The 20,664-nt window shown below is 50.1% G+C and overlaps 1 protein-coding gene across 2 annotated transcripts; it reads left to right on the forward strand.

The window, feature by feature from the left end:
• Positions 1-8,200: 8,200 nt before the first annotated feature.
• Positions 8,201-20,147, forward strand: Peli3 (pellino E3 ubiquitin protein ligase family member 3). 2 transcript variants are annotated; one of them, XM_041661284.1, is made up of 7 exons: positions 8,201-8,330; positions 9,503-9,655; positions 13,051-13,180; positions 15,092-15,193; positions 16,589-16,783; positions 17,097-17,285; positions 18,870-20,147. In XM_041661284.1, the coding sequence occupies exons 2-7, from the start codon at positions 9,504-9,506 to the stop codon at positions 19,437-19,439; spliced, it is 1,338 nt and encodes a 445-aa protein (XP_041517218.1). In that variant the 5' UTR covers positions 8,201-8,330; position 9,503; the 3' UTR covers positions 19,440-20,147. The 2 variants fall into 2 exon arrangements, with proteins under 2 accessions (XP_041517218.1, XP_041517219.1); XM_041661285.1 differs by lacking the exon at positions 8,201-8,330 and adding an exon at positions 10,814-11,083 and having other exon boundaries at positions 9,523-9,655.
• Positions 20,148-20,664: the final 517 nt, after the last annotated feature.

Genomic DNA, 20,664 nt, shown 5'->3' on the forward strand with positions numbered 1-20,664 from the left:
CTTCTCTCTCTCTCTCTCTCTCTCTCTCTCGTTCTAGACTGGGTTCCTCTGTGTAGCTCTGACTGTCCTGAAACTCACATTCTGTAGTTCAAGGCTGGCCTTGAACTCAGAGATCCACCCACCTCTGCCTCCCAAATCCTGGGGTTAAAGGCGTGTGCCACCAACACCCCGCTCTTATTAGGCTCTTTAATTGACATGTTGAGGGTGGAAGACAGAGTTTAGCTTGTTGGGACTGCCAGAGCCTAAATCCCAAAACCTCGAGTAACAGCACCTGGCTGGTGGTTTGTTATAAAGAAATTAGTAACTAATACAGTCAGGCACTGAAGTGAGTTGTTCCCAGCAACATTTGTGTTTAATCCTTCCGGTGACTTTCTGTGGGGCATCTGACGTGTTATTTACAGAAACCATTAGTACTTTCAGTGTCAAAGGAGACATAAATTATAGCATTCGTCGTCTTTTGAGCACACAGGCCAGCAAAAACTTTAAGGGTCCAGCCACTAACAGTTTCAGACTTGAGAACTCTTCTGTATTTCACAACTGCCCAGTTTTGTTGGGGAGCTACAGCGGCAGCCACATACAACTGCTGGGAGTGTGGCTTTTGTTTACACTGCCTTTGTTTGACTCTGCAAAGCTGTGTTACTGTGCCTGTGTGAAACACAGGATGAATGGCCAATAGCAAGGCAGGAGAGAGGACCAGACAGGGCTGGCAGGCAGACAGGATAAATATGAGGTGAAATCTGGGAGAAAGGGATCCGGGAAGAAGAGGAAGGAGGAGAGCTTCAGGGGCCAGCTATACAACCACTCAACTAAACAGCGAGACACAGAGTAAGAAGGAAAGAAGAAGTACACAGTAATAGAGAAAGATAAAAGTCCGAGGCCACAGATAGAAGGGATAATTTAAGATAAGAAAAACTGAGCGTTGGTGGCGCGCACGCCTTTAATCCCAGCACTCGGGAGGCAGAGGCAGGCGGATCTCTGTGAGTTCGAGACCAGCCTGGTCTACAGAGCTAGTGCCAGGACAGGCTCCAAAGCCACAGAGAAACCCTGTCTCGAAAAACCAAAAAAAAAAAAAAAAAGAAAAGAAAAGAAAAACTGGCAAGAAACAGCCAAGCCTAAGGCTGGACATCATAACTAAGAATAAGTTTCCCTGTGTGATTTATTTGGGAGATGGGTGGTGACCCCCCCAAAAAGAGCTAAACGAGTAAAAAAAGTAAAAACAACCAGCAACATTTTGGCATTCCAATGTGGGGCTAGGGTAAAAGAAAATCCAGCAACATGCAACAAATAAAAGAGCATGAGTACATGCCAACAAAAGCATTTGGGGAAGGGGGAGATGGTTCAGGAGAAAAGAGAAAAAAGCACTTGCATTTATTTCTTCAGAGGATCAGAGTTCAGTTCCCAGCACCTACACCAGGAAGCTCATAACCATCTGTAACTCCAGCTCCAGGGGATTAAAATCCTCTGGCCTCTGAGGCACCCACACTCATGTGCATATATTCACACATGCAAACACATAATTAAAAATAATAAAATATTTTTTTAAAAAGTATTATGTACAAAAACAGAGCTGGATTTGCTTTGTGTGCTGTAGTTTGCACAGGCCTGGTCTGCGATGAACTATCCTCTCTCCTCACCCCCTCCACCCCTCTTGGGAAGCAGCAGAGCTCAGCATATGTTGGCTTTTCCCAGTCATTTCAGATTTCAACTGGCTCTTCTTTCTTTCTCTATATTTTGATTTACTTATTTTATGTGCATGAGTGCCTGCCTAGATATCTGTGCACCACAAACACATCTGGTGCCTGTGAAGATCAGAAGAGGGCACTGGATCCCATGGAACTGGAGTTACAGACAGTTGTGAGCCACCATACGGGGACTGGGAACTGAACCTGGGGACTCTGCAAGAACAACAAGTGTTCTTAACCATGAGCCATCTCTCTAGCTCCTCAGCTCAGTCTTGAGCCATTCACCCTCCTCACTTCTCCTGTACTCGTGATGACCTTGCCAACCTCAAGACATTTCCCTAGAGACGTGGCACTGGGATGATCCAGAGACCACTGTCAAGAGCCTCACTGGGGTGAGCCAGAGACCCTGAGACCACCATCTAGAGCTTCGCTGCCTCCATGTTAGCGTCTACAGAGACTCTTGGCATTTTGCTGTTCTGATTGTCAAATCCACCGTAAGTCCCCATATGAGCCTACTAGCCTCTCTCAGTCTTGTCCTTCTGAGGCATATAAATCCCAAGGCTTTCCCATGTTGTAACACCCGATTTGGTGTTACACCCTTGGTACAGTTCGCGCGCCACTGTACCCTACGCAAGTCGGGCAAGGGCCTGGAGATTGAAAGAACACACAAAAAGACCAGGGTCAGCCGAATGCCAGTTTATTCAGATTTGGGGGAGTCCTTATCTACCTAACTGCTGCACAAGAATCTCCGCCCAGGCAGGTGGGAAATTACCATATTAACAATGGAGACAATGCCCTACAGCTAATCACCAGGCGGAGCAGGGAGAAGGCAGGAACAAACAGGATGCTTAGTTAGCTGACCAGAAACTGTCCTCACAAATGTGCCCCAGGAACAAGAGCAGACCTGGGCCCTACACCAAGTCACCTTGAAGAGTCCATGGTGGCCACAGCACCAAGTACATACACTGCTGCCACCCTGCCACTAGGGTCCTGATGATCATATGAGAAGTCAGGCCAGCTCTCCTCTGCTCAGTAGCCTGAGATCTATCTTTTCCAAGTCCACCCTCTGGCCTCCAGCGTAGGCTTAAGCAGAGTCCAGTGTTTCAGCTCCCCCTTGTCTCTCCCAAACACCCAGCCAGGAGTATGTGTGCATGTGCAAGTGTTCAGAGGCAGGAAGAGGGCGTCAGATCTTCTGGAGCTGCAGACGCAGGCAGATATGAGCTGTCCAATGTGGGTGCTGGGAACAGAACCACTAAGCTATCTTTCCAGACCCCTGTTTTTTCTTGAGACAGCATCTCCCTTGTAACCCTGCCTGACCTGGAACTCACTATATAGAGCAGGATGACCGTGAACTTACAGAAATCCACTTGTTGGTTTTTCAAGACAGGGTTTCTCTGTAGTTTTGGGGCCTGTCCTGAAACTAGCTCTGAGAGACCCCTGGAGTTGGGAGACTCTCACTCAAGTCTCGAAATAACATAACCCCCCAAGAACTCACGAGAGACCGTCTGTTGTGCTTTCCTGTCGCTTTAAGGGACAAGCCATGCCCACTCCCATTACCTCTGACCTGCCCGCCGCCATCTTGGGCCCTTCCTTTTCTGCTTCCTTGATGTGCGTGCTTTTTATTATAAGGAAGACCTGGAAATGTTATGGTTTTGGTCCCTTTAAGAGACAAGCCACACCCATTCCCCTCCCCATCCGCTGAGGCAAGCTGATCTTCAGCTTCCGGCCTGAGCTGGCTCTCTTTTCCATCTTCTCTCGGAGAGGCAGCTTTGCTTCTGCCTCCCTCCCCACTCTTCTGCTTCCCCCTTCTCTGTCTCTTTCTCCTCTTCTCTCTCTCTCTCTCTCTCTCTCTCCCCCCTCTCTCTCTGTCCTCCCTTCACCCTTCCTCCTCCATAACCCCCTGAATAAACATTCAACCTCACCCTGCATGTTGTGTCTATCCATGTTTCTGTCTTCTGCCCGCCCGCCATGTGTCTCCCTGCCTGGAACCAGCCATTGCCCTGGGACCAGCAGCCGTCTCTGCCTGGGGCCCACTGTCTGCTGCCACATGGCCCACCACCACTGCTCTGAGACCAGCAGCTGTCTCTGCCTGGGACTGGCTGCTCCCAGGGCCCGCTGCCTGCCACTACATGGCCTGCCGCCACTATTTGGGACCTACAGCATTTCTGCTGCCTACTGCCGCGGGGATCTTGCAGCGTTTTTTAAAAAAGAACAACACCGTCCTTGCTGTAATCACACGAGGTTTATTGACAGGAACCAGCATGCCAAGACTTATATCCCATGCAGGGGTAGAGGAGTTCGACCCTGAGTAGCTTGGAGAAGGGGTATTTAAGGGAAGAAACCACAACCCAAAGGGGGTAGGAAGGGTGTCATTGGAAGATTCCAAAAATACTAGTGATGACAAGGAGGTAACGCCCCGTTTCTCAAGATTGTTCTCAAGATTATAATCTAACTTTGTGGTCAGCCGGTTCCTGGAACAAAGTCACTGAACCGGCTAGCCTAGATTTTTTGGCTCTACTCTTTCTGCTAGGGGGTCTGGATTTATCCTGGTCTTTCAGCTCTTGTAGACCAGTCTGGCCTCGAACTTACAATGACCTGCCTATCTGTCCTCCTGAGTGCTGGGATTAAAGCATGCACCACCACTACTTGGCTTGCTGATACTTCTTGAATGCTGGAATAAAGCTGGTGATGTCTGAACCCTTCCCTTCCCACACCTGTACTGTGCTAGTGTAAGGTATTACCCAGAACCATAACCCAGAAGAGACCTTTGAGTCTTGGCCACCCCTAAGTCCTCTACTGTAGCCTGGTGTGGGGTGGTAACAACAGGGGTTCCAGTTGTTGGCTCACGCTTGTGAAAGCTGGAGCAAGCTTCCCTCCCTCTCGGCCTCCATTTCCTCGTCTGTAAACTGAGGTCTCTGTACATGAGTGCTTCTCTAGCAGACAGTGTTGGAATAGCAGATTGCCTCCATACTATAGGCCTGTAGAATTGAAACCCAGCGAGGGATTTGTGTGGCCTTCTGGGTGAGCGGCTTCTAGGAGGTTCTTGTATAACCAATGAGTACGTTTCTTTGGCTGCTGGACCTTGACAGTTGGCAAAGCAGTTGGTATTTTCACTTGTTTTTAGGTAAGGAGTTAATGGAGTGGATTAGCGAGGCGGGTTTAGGGCGTCTGGGAAGTTAGGGGAGACTGTATTTGTTTCCCTTTAGTTTGCTCAGTTTTTTAAAAAGATTTATTTATTATGTATATAGTGTTCTGCATACATGCATGCCAGAAGAGGGCACCAAATCTCATTACAGAAGGTTGCCAGCCACCATGTGGTTGCTAGGAATTGAACTCAGGACCTCTGGAAGAGCAGCCAGTGCTCTTAACCTCTGAGCCATCTCTCCAGCACCTCCCACTCATTCTTTGCGGCAGAAATCACTATTATCTCTTCTGTGCATAGGTCCTTGATCTCCTCATAAAGCACACTTCAGACTCAGGGGTTGGGGCAGAGGTGCAGCTCAGCTGGCAGAGTACTTGCCTAGCACCTAGGGAACACTGTGTTTGATCCTATACACTGAACAGACTAGGTGTGGTGGCACAGACCTATAATCCCAGCAGTGAAGAGTGGAGACAGGAGAATCCATAGGTCATCCTGAGCTTCAACCTCAAGGTTAGCCTGAATCCTGTCTCAGAACAAATGCACAAACCCACTGCTCCAGACCAAGAGATACTAAGCAGCAGAGGCCACATCTGAGCCTCCATTTTTTTTATTTATTTATTTTTTTACAAATATACAAAGTCAGAAGTTCTAGCGAAGGGCTTGTTGGCCTCTGCCTTTTTTGTTTTTTATTTTATTGAGCTCTACATTTTTCTCTGCTCCCCTCCCTGCCTCTCCCCTTCCCTTCAACCCTCTCCCATGGTCCCCATGCTCCCAATTTACTCAGGAGATCTTGTCTTTTTCTACTTCCCATGTAGATTAGATCCATGTAAGTCTCTCTTAGTGTCCTCATTGTTGTCTGAGTTCTCTGGGATTGTGGTTTGTAGGCTGCTTTTCTTTGCTTAATGTTTAAAAGCCACTTATGCCCAGCACTCGGGAGGCAGAGGCAGGCAGATCTCTGTGAGTTCGAGACCAGCCTGGTCTACAAGAGCTAGTTCCAGGACAGGCTCCAAAACCACAGAGAAACCCTGTCTCGAAAAACCAAAAAAAAAAAAAAAAGCCACTTATGAGTGAGTACATGTGATAATTGTCTTTCTGTGTCTGGGTTACCTCACCTCAATATGATGTTTGCTAGGTCCATCCATTTGCCTGCAAATTTCACGATGTCATTATTTTTTCTTCTGTATAGTACTCTATTGCGTAAATGTACATTTTCCTTATCCATTCTTCAGTCAAGGGACATTTAGGTTGTTTCCAGGTTCTGGCTATGACAAACAATGCTGCTATGAACATAGTTGAGCACATGTCCTTGTGGCACGATTGAGCATCCTTTGGATATATACCCAAAAGTGGTATTACTGGGTCTTGAGGAAGGTTGTTTCCTAATTTTCTGAGAAATCACCACTCTGACATCCAAGGGGGCTGTACCAGCTTGCATTACCACCAGCAATGCAGAAGTATTCCCTTTTCCCCACAATCTCTCCAGCATAAGTTCTTAACAGTGTTTTTGATCTTGGCATTCTTACAGGTGTTAGATAAAATCTCAAAGTTGTTTTGATTTGCATTTCTTTGGTGACTAAAGATGATGAGCTTTTCTTAAATGTCTTTCAGCCATTTTAGATTTTTCTGTTGAGAGTTCTCTTTTTAGGTCTGTACTCCATTTTTTTTTTTTTTTGGTTTTTTTGAGACAGGGTTTCACTGTGGTTTTGGAGCCTGTCCTGGAACTAGCTCTTGTAGACCAGGCTGGTCTCGAACTCACAGAGATCCGCCTGCCTCTGCCTCCCAAGTGCTGGGATTAAAGGCGTGCGCCACCACCGCCCGGCTTGTACTCCATTTTTTATTGGATTATGTGATCTTTTGGTGTCCAATTTCTTGAGTTCTTTATATATTTTGGAGATCAGCTCTCTGTCCTATGTGGGGTTGGTGAAGATCTTTTCCCATTCTGTAGGCTGTCGTTTTGTCTTGTTGACAGTGTCCTTTGTTTTACAGAAGCTTTTCAGTTTCAGGAGGTCCCATTCATTAATTGTTTCTCTCAGTGTCTGTGCTACTGGAGTTCTATTTAGGAAGTGGTCTCCTGTGGTGGCCTTTGCTTTTAATCCCTGCTCTTGGGAGGCAAAGTAATGATATCGTGAGCTGGAGGCTAGCCTGATGTATATGGCGAACTCCAGGCCAGTTGGGAGTACACAGTCAGACTCTGTCTCAAAATACAAAGCAAGGAAGCTAGAGCAATGTCTCAGTGGTTAAGAGCAATGGCTGTTCTTCCAGAGGACCCTAGTTCAATTCTCAGCACTGACATAGTGGCTCACAACCATTTGTAATTCCAGCTCTAGGGGTCTGAGCTTCTGGCTTCTGTTGGCACCAGGCATGCAAGTGGTACACAGACATGTATGAAGACAAAACACTCATATACATAAAAATAAAACAGACTGAAAAATTCTAAAACAAAACAGACAACAACAGAAATAAAGTCAGGAGCTCAAGAGTCTGGGGTGTTTGTTTGTTAGCGGCAAGTGCTTGCTAGGCTGTATAAAGCCCTAGGTCAGACCGCCTCTTGGTTTCTCTTCTGAAAGTCATTTCTGTAAATCTGTTTGCAATTATTGTACTTGCCACTCAAGGATTAAAAGACTTAATTTGCCCAAATTCAACGCAGAGAGCCAAATACAGACAGAGAGATTTCTTTTGTAAGTTTGCGGTCCGGAGGAACTGAGCGCGCAAACGAGGAAAATAGAAAGGATAGGAGCTGGTGGGAGGGGAGGCAGCTGTGTAAGTCTCCGGACACCAAGGAAGCCAGAGTCCAACGAAGGCTACAGAGAGAAAGTGATCAAGCTGAACTGGAAAACAGATATGCTCTCAAGACCACCGCAGTGGCGTTCCTCGGCCTCCGCGGGTGACGCACCTTCCTCCGCCTCCTCTAGTAGTATCCTTTTCTCAGCTCGCCCCCGGCTTCTCTCTAATGCCAAGGTTTCTCCAAATGGGAGGCTGGGTCTTGGAGTCCCCTGTCTAAGGTTGGGGAAAGGAACCTCTACTCTACTGTGAGGAGGCTTCGGTCTCGGGGAGAACCCCCGGAGATCCTGGATGGAGGGTGAAGTATCTGGAGCCTGGAATAGGGAAAGGGTCTTGTAGACCAAGTGGAGTTCCTCAACCAGTCAGGAGGGGATAGGGAGTCCTTCAGAGGGAATGGAGGGAAGGACTTCATTGGTTCCAGGGGCTGGGCTCACGAAGGGGCGCGGGCTCCCAAAAACCTCTTGGCAGCTAGGCTAAGCCGCAGGAGGCGGAGCCTCGGAGTAAGGCGGGGTCCGGGGGCGGGGTCCGGGGGCGGGGCGTGAGGCAGGGGTGGAGCTTGGAGGTTTGTGTGCTCAACCCTCCCTCCTCCGGGCCCCGCGTGTCCCCGTGACGAGGCTGCACCGAGCAGCCGCGGGCCGAGTCCATCCCGCCGCAGCAGTCCCGGGGTGAGGCAAGGGTGAGGTGGGTGGGGGCGAGCAGCGCACGAGAGCCCTGAGCGCCGCCAGGTGAGGTCGGAGAGGTGGAGGAACGGGGAGGCGGGGGCTGTGCCGGGAGTGTGCGGGGGGCGTGTTTGCGTATCTGGTGTCGGTGAGGTTTGGGGAGCGGGTCTGAGGGCTAGCGCCTGTGGCTGTTAGCTCGTGGGCGCGTCCCTGCGGTAGCAGGTCTGGGTCTGCTGCGCCCGTCTGGGCACACTGCCCGCGGTGCTAGGGGTGTGCGGGACTGTGGTGTGTGTGTGTGTGTGTGTGTGTGTGCGCGCGCGCGCGCGCGTGTTTGCGAGGGACCATCGGGTTGTGTATCTGCGTATGCGCTGGGCCGTCATTGTGCCTGTCCCGAGCGCGGGGTGCGGGCCTGCCTCAGCGCAGACCGTGCTGCCTTGGGGTTGTTAAATAGGCAGCCTGCGGGGGACCCGCTCTGCTGCAGGGGGAACCCGATTGAAGAGCGACGCCCCCACAGGCCTCTGGAGACCAGAGCGGCCTGAGGACCGCAGACAGACACCTGAGGGAGGAAAGGAAAGAGGGAGGGACGGACGGAGGGAGGGACGGAGGGAGCGAGGGAGGTGGTGCTGCGCACCCGGGAAGGATCTGGAGGCCTATCTGTAGTGCCAGACCAAGATGGGGAGACTGAGTGAGGTGGATGACAAGAGACAGGCAAGCGGATAGAGGAAGGCAGGTTGATAGGGGAGAATCGAGTGTGGGAAGAGAAAAGGCAGAAAAGGACAGTGCTGGGAGGACAGAGAGTCATTGGGAACGGACTGACCGACAGAGGCCTAGACTTGCAAAGGGGCAGAAAGATTAACATGAACACATAGAGCCAAGAACCGGTCAGAGGGTAATAACTGAGGTCTTGGGGTTAAGAGCTTAAGCCAGGAACTAAGTCTGAGAGGTAAGGTCCCTTGAGTCCTGGCTGCTTGTCTTCCAAGCATATTCCATCCAAAGTTGGTGTATTCCACTGGCCCCATCAAATATCCTGACCCTCTGATTTCGCCGTTCTTTCTTGGCCTTTCTCATCAGTCTCCCTCCTTGGTATCCCAGCAATGTCATTGTTTAGGGGAGACAGAGTAGTTATAGTAACAAGTGTTGAAGGGCCACTCTTGCCTTGGCCTTGCAGCTAGTCCGAACTTGAGAGGAGCTGGGGTGGGGCGCTGCAGAGTTCTTTTCTCCTCTCCCACTCTGCTCAGAATGGTGCTGGAAGGAAACCCTGACGTGGGATCCCCTCGAACCTTGGACCTCCAGCACCCAGGGAACAAGGGCTCTTGCATCCTCTCTTCTCCTGGTGAAGACGCACTGCCAGGCGAGGAACCCATCAAGTATGGTGAACTCATCGTCCTGGGGTGAGCCTCCCTAGTCCGGGAGTGATGGGCCTTGGGTAACCCCTTCCTTGGGTCAACCAAAACAACAACGGGTACCAGCCGCCCTCCCCAGGACTCTTGGTTCTTTGTTTCTTGTTACCTTTCCAGATGAAAGATAAAATTGACCAAACCCTTACCCATTCATAATTAATGGTCTTTTTGCTTCTCATAAAATTCCTGAGACAGCCGGGCGGTGGTGGCGCACACCTTTAATCCCAGCACTCGGGAGGCAGAGGCAGGCGGACCTCTGTGAGTTCGAGACCAGCCTGGTCTACAAGAGCTAGTTCCAGGACAGGCTCCAAAACCACAGAGAAACCCTGTCTCGAAAAACCACACACACAAAAAAAAAAAAATTCCTGAGACAATTTCTTTTTTTTTTTTAAATATTTTATTTATTTATTTATTTATTTATTTATTATGTATACAATATTCTGTCTGTGTATATGCCTGCAGGCCGGAAGAGGGCACCAGATCTCTTTACAGATGGTTGTGAGCCACCATGTGGTTGCCGGGAATTGAACTCAGGACCTTTAGAAGAGCAGGCAATGCTCTTAACCACTGAGCCATCTCTCCAGCCCCCTGAGACAATTTCTTAACTGCTTACCAGAGTTTCTAATTAGATGAGAAAGGGTCTGTACTGTGTGTAGGTGTGGAGAAAGAACTCTGGTGCTGAACAAAACTCTTTCGTCCCAATCCTACTTCTGCAAGGTGCCAAACTTTCCCCATTCTGAAGATAGGGTTGACACTAAGTCATACCCCCAAAGGTTATCTGAAGGAAGGGACTTTTGTAAAGGACATAGACCAAGTGTCTGGGAGGCAGGCGGTGCTAAACCTTTTCCTGGGCATTATTTCATTTCAATCTTTACAAAGATGCTGTGAGGAAGGAAGTGAGGAAACCGAGGCTCAGAGAGGGGAAGTGACTGGCCCAAGGGCACACAGCTGGTAAGTGGCAGGGCTGGGATTTGAACCCAGGTCTTCCTAACTGTAGATCTAGCACACTGTCAGTAAGTTGCAGCTCACTCTTGTGCTACAGATGAGAAAGTAGAGGCTATAAAAGAGGAATTTATGGGCCCTGATGGCTGGACAACCCCCAACCCCATCCTGTCCTTACCTACACTTCTCATGAAACTCTTCCCCCAGACACAGATGCTTCTTTGACCTTGTTTCTGCCCTGAAGACACAACTTGATCGGCTTCATGATGGAGAGTAACAATACAAAGCAGTGGCTGTCGTCTGGTGACTTGTATGTGCCACCTCACCTTCCTTCAAATAACAACGCTCGCTCAGTCATATCAAGAGCTTGCTATAACCATACCAAACTCTGTCAAGCATTTTACAGTGTTCATCTTGTTTGCTTCTCAGAATCTGCCTTCTGAGTAGGTCCTGACAAATGAACTCCATTTCAGAGAGGTATGTCAGGAGTGGAGGAGCCAGGATGTGTGTATGCCAGGTTCCTGTGTGTCTCAGCCTGCATCCCAATCTGTCCCCCTCTAGCCCTGCCTCTGCCCATTCAGAAGTGTTCAGAAAGGTAAAAGAGATGCTCCTCACCAGGGTGCTCACTTCTGAAAAGCAGCTGCTTTGTGTCCCGACAAAAGGAAGGGCTGTGTTTCTATCTGTGCAAGGCCAGGGATGGAGGAGACTGCAGACTCAGAGGAGGGGCCTTGTTGACAGCTCTCTGTCCTGAGCAGCTCAGGGAAGCCTCACTTAAGCTGTGTGTCAGAGCTACGGTAGAACACGTGGAAGTCACACATGGAGTCAGGTGGAGTGACACTCACCTCTAATCCCAGCACTCGGGAGGTAGAGGTAGGGAGGCCAACCTGGGTTACATGAGACCTTGTCCCCAAATTAACAAAAAGAAGAAAGAGGGAATGAAGGAGAGAAGGGGAGGAGAGAGAAAAGAAGCTGTGAGATACTGGAGGAACCTTCCATCTGGCAAGGCAGAATCTCTGGATGGGTCTAGAGAATATAGATTTTCACAGACACACTAAATTCTAATTGAGGGGCTGGAGAGATGGCTCAGCGGTTAAGAGCACTGACTGCTCTTCCAGAGGACCCGGGTTCGATTCCCAGCACCCACATGGCAGCTCACAACTGTCTGAAAATGCAGTTCCATGAGATCTGACACCTTCACACCAACGAACATAATAAAGTTAAATATATAAAAAGTTTAAATTCTAATTGATCCTTGTATTTGGCATTTTTTCCCTCTTGAGACAGGGTCTCACATAGCTCAGGCTGAACTCCATCTGTTTCCCTACGTAGCTGAAATGACCTTGAGCTCCTGATCTTCATTCTTTGAAGTTCTGAGATTCCAGGCATCCGCCACCAGAGTGCATTTATGTGGTGCTAGGAATTGAACCCAGAACATTGTATATGCTAGACAAGTCTCCACCTACTGAGCTTTATCCCCAGCCCTGTATTTGGCAACTACTTATTCCCTTCTCCAAGGTTTTCTATGACTCCCCACTACTTACAGGAAACATTCTTAGCTCGGCATTCATATTACCACACTATACTTTACCACCGGGTCTCTAAAGCCTGTCCTCACTATACAGCCTGCCAGTCTTAGGGCCTTGGCTTAGAGTCCTCTAGATTGAAGGACTTTGGCAAGTCTAGGTGGAATATGACTGCAATCTGGCTTCTTTTCTTTTTTTCCCCCCTCCTGGGCCTTGACTTGTCTAATTTATAAACTAGGAAGAAAGACACTTCTCTGGCAGGACACTTCACACATTCCATTAGGTAATGAAAAACACGAAGGACCAGGAACGGAGGCAGCAGCCATGGCAGCAGTCAAGCCAATGAGTCACCTCCTCTTTGCTTCTCATGGCCATCCCCCTGAGTAAAAGCTGGAAAGGTGTGGAAGCCAGACATAATGGAGATTGTGGAGATGACGGAGGGGTGGCATTAGAAGCTGGTTTCTTCCCTGCCTGGTCATTTGTGGTAGTTGCTTGACGAATGACCCTCTGATGCAGGTCTTTCCAGCCTTCGGGGCCCGGGGTTTGCTCCCAGAATCTCAGCCCTGGGTTCTTATCCCAGCTCCTGCCACTGGGGCTTGAGTGTGCTTGACTTGAGCCTGGGACATGGCAGGTGGTTCCTCCACTGAGGCACAAACATGACTGTGATACAACACCTCTACGATCCTAGCATCTGCTGTCACAGCTGAGGCATCCAGGGGACACTTGGCTCATTGCAGGAGGGACCCCACCGCCTGCCCCTCAGTGCAGCCATTTGCTGTTCTGGGCTCTTGTAGCTTTGGATAGTTCTAGCATTTGTTTATCACCGTAGGGTCTGCTCTGAGCTGGCAATTTCCTCCAGGTCCTCTAGAGGCTCACTCTCTTCTTTGTCTCCTCCCACTGTCCCTCCCCTCACATCCACAGGTACAATGGGTGTCTGGCAAATGGGGACAAGGGCCGCCGCCGAAGCCGCCTGGCACTGAGCCGCCGGCCACATGCCAATGGAGTGAAGCCAGATGTCATGCACCACATCTCCACACCACTCGTCTCCAAGGCAAGCTGCTTATCCCAGTGGAATGGGTGCTGTCCTGTCCTGTGTGCCCTGGGCTACCCAGGCCCAGGTCTTCAGCCTTCCTAGACCTACTGCCCATGGAGCAGGGGAGCCCACCATGTCATTCCTCACTGCCTATTGGCTCAGCAAAGAAATAGTTATGATGGGGCTGGAGAGATGATGGCTCAGTAGGGTAAGAGGGCTTGCTATGCAAGCATGAAGATTTGAGTTTGGTTCCCCAGCACTCATGAACTAAAAACACACGTGCCTGCAACCCTAACACTGTTGAGGGCAAAGACAGGAGGATTGCTAGGCTTGCTGACCATCATCCCAACTAAAAAACACAGGCTCGGGGCTGGAGAGATGGCTCAGAGGTTAAGAGCACTGCCTGCTCTTCCAAAGGTCCTGAGTTCAATTCCCAGCAACCACATGGTGGCTCACAACCATCTGTAATGTGGTCTGGTGCCCTCTTCTGGCCTGCAGACATATACACAGACAGAATATTATATAAATAATAAATATTTTTAAAAAACACAGGCTCCAGGTTCAGCGAGAGACACAAATCAGAGTGATAAGAGGACACCCAATGGCTTTTAGGGGCACATGACCTGTGCACACACGTGCATACCACAGACACACCCCAAAATGGTGCTAATAGACATCCTCTGTGGCGTGCCCACTCTTTAACAGCTTGCACAGTGTTTTCTTAACTGCCTTCCCCATTCATTGGTTGGCAATTTTACTCATTTAAAATTGTAAAATGCATTTGTGTGTATAGATGTTTTTGCCCGCGGGAGTGTCTGTGCACCATGAGCATGCAGTGCCTGCGGAGGTCAGAAGAAGGTGCTGGATACCTGGGGACTGGAGTTACAAACCCTGTGAGCTGCCATATGGGTGCTAGGAATCAAACCTGGACCCACTGCAAGAGCAGCAAGTACTCTTAATCACTGGGCCATCTCTCCAGTACCTTTCACCATTCTTTAGAGGTAGCTAAGGCTCCATGAGGGGGATGTGTTGTTCACACAATGTATTAGTCGGGGTTCCCTAGAAAAGCTGAACTCATAGAATGAAACTCTACCTACCTACCTACCTACCAACCTACCTACCTATCCATCTATGAATAAATATATGGGGTTATTTATTAAAATGGCTTACAGACTATGGTCCAGCTAGACCATAGTCCAACAATGGCTGTCCACCAATGGAAGGCCAAGAATCCAGTAGTTGTTCAGTCTACGTGGCTGGATGTCTCAGCTGTCTTCAATGTACTCTGGAATCCTGAAGAAGTAGGCTCGAATGCCATTGACGGAATGGACTTGCAGTGAGGGGAGCGAGCAGGCCAAGAGTGGGAGCTTTCTTCCTTATCCTTTACATGGGCTGCCAGCTGGTGTGGCCCAGATTAAAGGTGGCCCTTCCTGCCTGAAAAAAATCTTGACTAAAGGTTTATCTTCCCACCTCAGATATCTGGATTAGAAGTGGGTCTTCTCACTTCGATAATTTAATTAAGTAAGAATCCCTCACAGGTGTGCCCAGTTGTTTGGGTTTTAGTTAATTTCAGATATAGTCAAGTTGACAACCAAGAACAGCCATCCACATGCAATACCAAGGAGAAAACTTTGGCTTAAGGGGGTTGGCATGGAAGTTAAGTCTCTGCTGTTTCCAGCTGTGTGCCTGAGGGCCGGTTCTTGTCTCTGACCTGCAAGTCCCCACTGCAGAAATGGAGCACTAGCACATTTTTGAGATAGCTCAGGGGTTAAACCAGAGAACCAGCTAAGAGTTCCTTCTACAGAGTCTCCTCTGCACGGGGTGGAGCCGCCCCTTTCTGGGAGTGGCTACTGGGTCTTGTGCTGGCCTCTGGCTCAGACAGTTACACCTCTCCTATACCCTGGGAAGTGACTGCCTTCTCTCCACCAGGCCCTGAGTAACCGAGGCCAGCATAGCATCTCGTACACACTGTCCCGGAGCCACTCAGTCATAGTGGAGTACACACATGACAGCGACACAGACATGTTCCAGGTATGTCCCATCTCCCAGCCTCTGCTCTGCAGGTGTTCAGGGTCAGGCCATGGGCCCAGAGACCCTGGGACAGGAGGTTCTGACCACTCATTGCAGTGGATTGTCCTTCGATGGGAAGCAGGATGTGCCAGGCTGGGCCGCTGACTTTGCAGTCTGTAGCAAGTCAGCAGCCCTCAGCGTCAGGACACTTAGAGGTGATATACAGCTTTGGAATTCAGAGGACAGGGTAATTCTCATCATGCCTAGGTTCATCTCTGTGCACTTACCATTGGGTGACTTTGGACAAGAGTCATTTAACATCTCTGAGTCTTATTTTCTCATCTGTAAAATGAGGCTCATAGTAGCTTCCCCCATGGGAAGAGTAACTGAGGTCTTGTATAAAATGCCTAGGTTTTTGCTCTTGCAGAGAACTCAGGTTCAGTTCCCAGCACCCACATCAGTTGGCTTCAGTGGCCTGTAATGCAGATTCAGGGAATCGATGCCCTCTGCCCCCATAGGCTCTTGCACACATGTGCAATGAAATCATTCAGGCACACATACAAATACAAAAATTAGTGGGTGTGGTAGCTTAGACTTTAATCCTAGCACTTGGGAGGTACAGATGAGTGAATTTGAGGCCAGCTTGATCTACATAGCAAGTTCCAGGTCAGTGAAGGCTGTATCGTGAGACCCTACTTGACAGCAACAACAATCTCTTTTTTTGTTGTTTGTTTGTTTTTGTTTGTTTGGGTTTTGTTTTTGTTTTTGTTTTTTGAGACAGGGTTTCCCTGTAGTTTTTTTGGAGCCTGTCCTGGAACTAGCTCTTGTATACCAGGCTGGCCTCGAACTCAGAGATCCACCTGCCTCTGCCTCCCGAGTGCTGGAATTAAAGGCGTGCACCACCATCACCACCCGGCAACAACAACAATCTTTAAAGATGCATTCTTACTAAAGTTTAATTTGCTGTTACTATTCCAGGGTGTCACCTTTTAATGGGTCTATCAGCAGATGAGCTGGTTCTTCCTAAGTGGGGTGTTTCTCAGAGCTATGGGGCCACAGAGCAGATGCTTCTTCATGCCTCAGCTCATCAGATGTAGAGACCCTTCATACAAGGACGTAGAGTAGTTTCTTACCTGTGAGTTGCAATCCCTTTGGGGTTTCAAATCAGATAATTACATTACCATTCATAATAGAAGAATAATTACAGTTATGAAGTAGCAACAAAATAATTTTATGGTTGGGGGTATGTATTTAAAGGGTCGCAGCATTAGGAAGGTTGAGAGCCACTGTCCTAGAGAGTTGTGGTGTGCTACTCTTTGGGTCTGACGTCGTCTTTGTTTGGTGGCTGCTGAGACACTGGGTGAGAGGCCTGTGAGACCCACCTGTACATGTGTGCTTGTCCTCCTTTCCTTGTAGATTGGCCGCTCTACCGAAAACATGATTGACTTCGTGGTAACAGACACATCTCCTGGTGGAGGAGCCACAGAGGGCCCTTCCGCCCAAAGTACCATCTCCCGCTATGCCTGCCGCATCCTCTGTGACCGCCGGCCACCCTATACTGCCCGCATCTATGCTGCTGGCTTCGATGCCTCTAGCAACATTTTTCTTGGAGTGAGTGAGCCCCCAGCAGGGCTTACCCTTCCACAGAGTAAGCTGATGGGGGGAGGCTAGAGGGCCGCTGCAGCCTAGGGTGAGGGGCCGCTGCAGCCTAGGGTGAGGGGCCGCTGCACAGCCATTCTCTGCGTCACTCTCCTATGGCTTAGCAGCCCACTTCTCGAAAAAGCAAAGAGGGGTACAAAGAGGTCAGGTAGTACCCAGGACCTCTCTGGGAAACTCTAGGCCTCGAAGGTGGGGGGACAACACCTCTGGCATGCAGCTTTTTGGGAGCGTCTGGAGTTGTGAGCTTATCCTCTTGTGGTCCTAGGAGCGGGCAGCCAAATGGAGGACTCCTGATGGTCTGATGGATGGCCTGACAACCAACGGGGTCCTGGTGATGCACCCAGCAGGTGGATTCTCCGAGGACTCTGCCCCAGGTGTCTGGAGGGAGATTTCTGTCTGCGGGAATGTGTACACATTGCGGGATAGCCGCTCAGCCCAGCAGCGGGGGAAGCTGGTAGGTGGCCTCCTCCATTTCTTCCCCACCCTTCCCAGGCCCTCATAATCAGTTCATTGCCTTTCCAGGCTGGGAGATGATTGATGGTACTTCTCTCCAAGAGAGTCTGCTAGGCTTTCTTTGGTGAGCCCCAGGCTCAGTGTGTTCTTGACGCTTGTCACCTACCCATAGACAGGGCCAGAGCAAGGCCCCTAGGCATAGTTTCATACTGCTGGGGATCCAGCAGGTGATATGAACTAGAACTACACAAATGCAGTGTGTAGAGCCAAATGGCTTTGAGGCTGGGAAAATCATATCCTCTTCCAAGGGTGACACTTGGTCTGCGTATGCACAGTTTATAGCCCAGAGTGTTGGCAGCTTATACTGTGTCTGTCACATTCAGGGAGGTTTAGTGCTATTATTCTTTCCCAGCCACAAATGGTCTTTGGAATAGTTCTTAGAGTGCTGGTCCAGAAGTACCCCTCTAGTGCTATTGGGAGCTGGGAGTAAGGGATAGGAACTACAGGGCCATATAGCTATATTCCTTGACTGGACCACACAGAATTCTCCCCAGGTGTGAGTTCTAGGCCAGCCTGGGCACATAGTAAGAGCCTGTCTCAAAATCAAACCAGGGCCAGGCGATGGTAGCGCACGCCTTTAATCCCAGCACTCGGGAGGCAGAGGCAGGCGGATCTCTGTGAGTTCGAGACCAGCCTGGTCTACAGAGCTAGTGCCAGGACAGGTTCCAAAACCACAGAGAAACCCTGTCTCGAAAAACCAAAAAAAAAAAAAAAAAAAAAAAAAAAAATCAAACCAGGGACTGGAGAGATGGCCCAGCGGTAAAAGCACTGGCTGTTCTTTCATAAGACCCAGGTTTGATTCCTAGCATCCACACGGCTGCTCACGGCCATCCGTAACTCCATCACCCTCTTCTGGCATACATATGGTGCATAGTATACATGCAGACAAAACACTCATAAAATTAAACAAAACGAAAAGCAAACCACACACGTGAATGTGACGTGGACGTATACTTGTTATGTGCCCACTGTATACCAGACATCGTTCCATGTTTTTTGTCTGGGTGGCTTATTTAGTATTCACAAGGCCCACTTGAGAAATGGAATCCACTTTGAGGCCCAGGAGACCAAAACACAGAAATTAAGTTATTCTCTTAGCTGAGTAAGTGAATGGCAAGTCCAGGATTTGAACCCAGGCTCCTTCTAGAGTTCTTGCTGTGATCCATGACCCTTAGGACAGCTGCTTTGGGCTGGTAGTCAGTGTTCACCATGGGATATATTTGCTCTCTCTGCTACATCCTACTTCGGCCATTATGGGAGAGCTTTGGAAAACTTTGAAGAAAAACCTTGCTTTGGGTCAGACTTTTGGATTTGACCTGCGAAGATACCAGAGCCCAGGTCCTACTGAGAACAGGGGCTGTATGTACTTAGCGGCATCTGTCTTCCCTGTGTCAGCTGCCCTGCTGACCTAGGGTGTTCTCTCCAGGGAATGTCACTGGCCAGATAGGTGGCTTCTCTGGGGTGAGGCTGCCTGACGGCAGGGCCAGAGAGCTCTTGGGCTAAGGCCTTCTGCTGCCTCCGGCAGGTGGAAAACGAATCCAACGTCCTGCAAGATGGTTCGCTCATCGACCTCTGTGGGGCCACACTGCTGTGGCGCACTCCAGCAGGGTTGCTGAGGGCACCCACACTGAAACAACTGGAGGCCCAGCGACAGGAGGCCAACGCAGCACGGCCCCAGTGTCCTGTGGGCCTCAGCACCTTGGCCTTCCCCAGTCCAGCCCGTGGCCGCACAGCACCTGACAAGCAACAGCCCTGGGTCTACGTCCGCTGTGGTCATGTCCATGGCTACCATGGTTGGGGCTGCCGGAGGGAGCGAGGCCCTCAAGAGCGCGAGTGTCCTCTTTGCCGCCTTGTGGGACCCTATGTGCCCCTGTGGCTCGGCCAGGAGGCTGGTCTCTGCCTGGACCCTGGGCCACCCAGCCACGCTTTTGCACCCTGTGGCCATGTCTGTTCTGAGAAGACTGCCCGTTACTGGGCTCAGACGCCACTGCCGCATGGCACCCATGCTTTCCATGCGGCCTGCCCCTTTTGTGGGGCTTGGCTCACTGGTGAGCATGGTTGTGTCCGCCTAATTTTCCAGGGGCCACTGGACTAGGCTCTCCAGGGTCCTTGCTGCCATGCCTGCCTACCCACCCAGGTCCCCCCTCTCCTGCCGTTCAGAGGGAGCTCTGCATGTGGGACTGTGCCTGCTGGCAATAGCCACACCAGTTGGACACATTGGATGGGTTGTGACCCTCCCCTTAACTCTAGCCTCTAAGAGGATCCCTGAGATCTCTATCCCAGTCGTACTGATGGGGACTTTAGCACCAGCTCTGCCCCAGGCTGATGGAGGGCGCCCCATGCCCCTACCCTTCCTGGGGTATGCTACATCATGCTGCCTACACTGTGTCCCTGGGGGAGTGAAGGGGCCATGGCCCCTGACTTCCAGCTTAGTCCGGTTGTGCCCTGAACCTGCCAATCCAGTACCAGCTACTCCTTCCTCCTGCTGCTGCCCTGGGTTGCTCTATAAATTTGCTCAGCTGCCCTCACAGATCCACGTGTCCCACATGCATGCAGTATCTCCAGTCCTCTGAGTACTGAATGGGCCGGCAGTCTGAAGTCAGCATTTGCAGGCAGGGATAGCACCAAGTGGAGGTCACATGGGCAGTCAGGTTCTCCACCGGGTGGAGTTCACAGCCTAGTGACAAGTAGACTGCCTTGTTGGTGTTAGGACCAGCGAGTTCCAGGTTCTAGGGCTAGAGAACAGCACTTGATGGATTTGGGAAAGTAAAAGGCTTCATTGAGGTGGCGACACAGGAACTCGGCCTCCATGCTGGCTTGGACTTTTCCAGGCCCACAAGGTAAGGGCTCTGTACCCTCTCTGCACAGGCTCAGGGTAAGGAAGCAGGGATGGGGAAACAGATTAAGGGATGCTGGAGCGTAGGGTGTGGTCATGCTTGGTGGAGAATTCAGATCCTCATTTGTGAAAAATCAGGAGTCAGCTCCACGGCACTGGCTCTGACCCAAGGGCTAAACACTGAACAGTCACTGTGTGCCCCATCCCATCCTTACAGTCACTTAAGCAGTGTTCACGGAACCCTCGCTAGGTACCAGGACTCTGCCTCTCGAAGATTTGGTCATTTAATCCCCACGGTGATCCAGGAAGGGAGATGTCCCCACTTAGGTTGGTAGAAAGATAAAGTTACAATCTAGTTGCAAGGGATTATGGGAAGCCACACCTACCCATCAGACCATACTAAGGCTGGGCAGGACGGAGGCAAGGCAGTTTAGAGTCTGTTTAATGGAAAAGCTGAATAGGTAGATGGATATATATCCACCTG

Source organism: Microtus oregoni, unplaced genomic scaffold (genome assembly GCF_018167655.1).
Source record: "Microtus oregoni isolate MIOR12 unplaced genomic scaffold, Mior012 000012F_ref0000307, whole genome shotgun sequence".
Classification (NCBI taxonomy): Eukaryota; Metazoa; Chordata; class Mammalia; order Rodentia; family Cricetidae; genus Microtus; species Microtus oregoni.

What these genes read in the sequence shown, in the direction of transcription:
- Peli3 (XM_041661284.1), top strand. Translation starts at nt 9,504, where the DNA reads ATGGTGCTGGAAGGAAACCCTGACGTGGGATCCCCTCGAACCTTGGAC. An exon ending in GGTGAACTCATCGTCCTGGG is followed by an intron (nt 9,656 to 13,050) that starts GTGAGCCTCCCT and finishes TCACATCCACAG; the next exon opens with GTACAATGGGTGTCTGGCAA. An exon ending in GCGACACAGACATGTTCCAG is followed by an intron (nt 15,194 to 16,588) that starts GTATGTCCCATC and finishes CTTTCCTTGTAG; the next exon opens with ATTGGCCGCTCTACCGAAAA.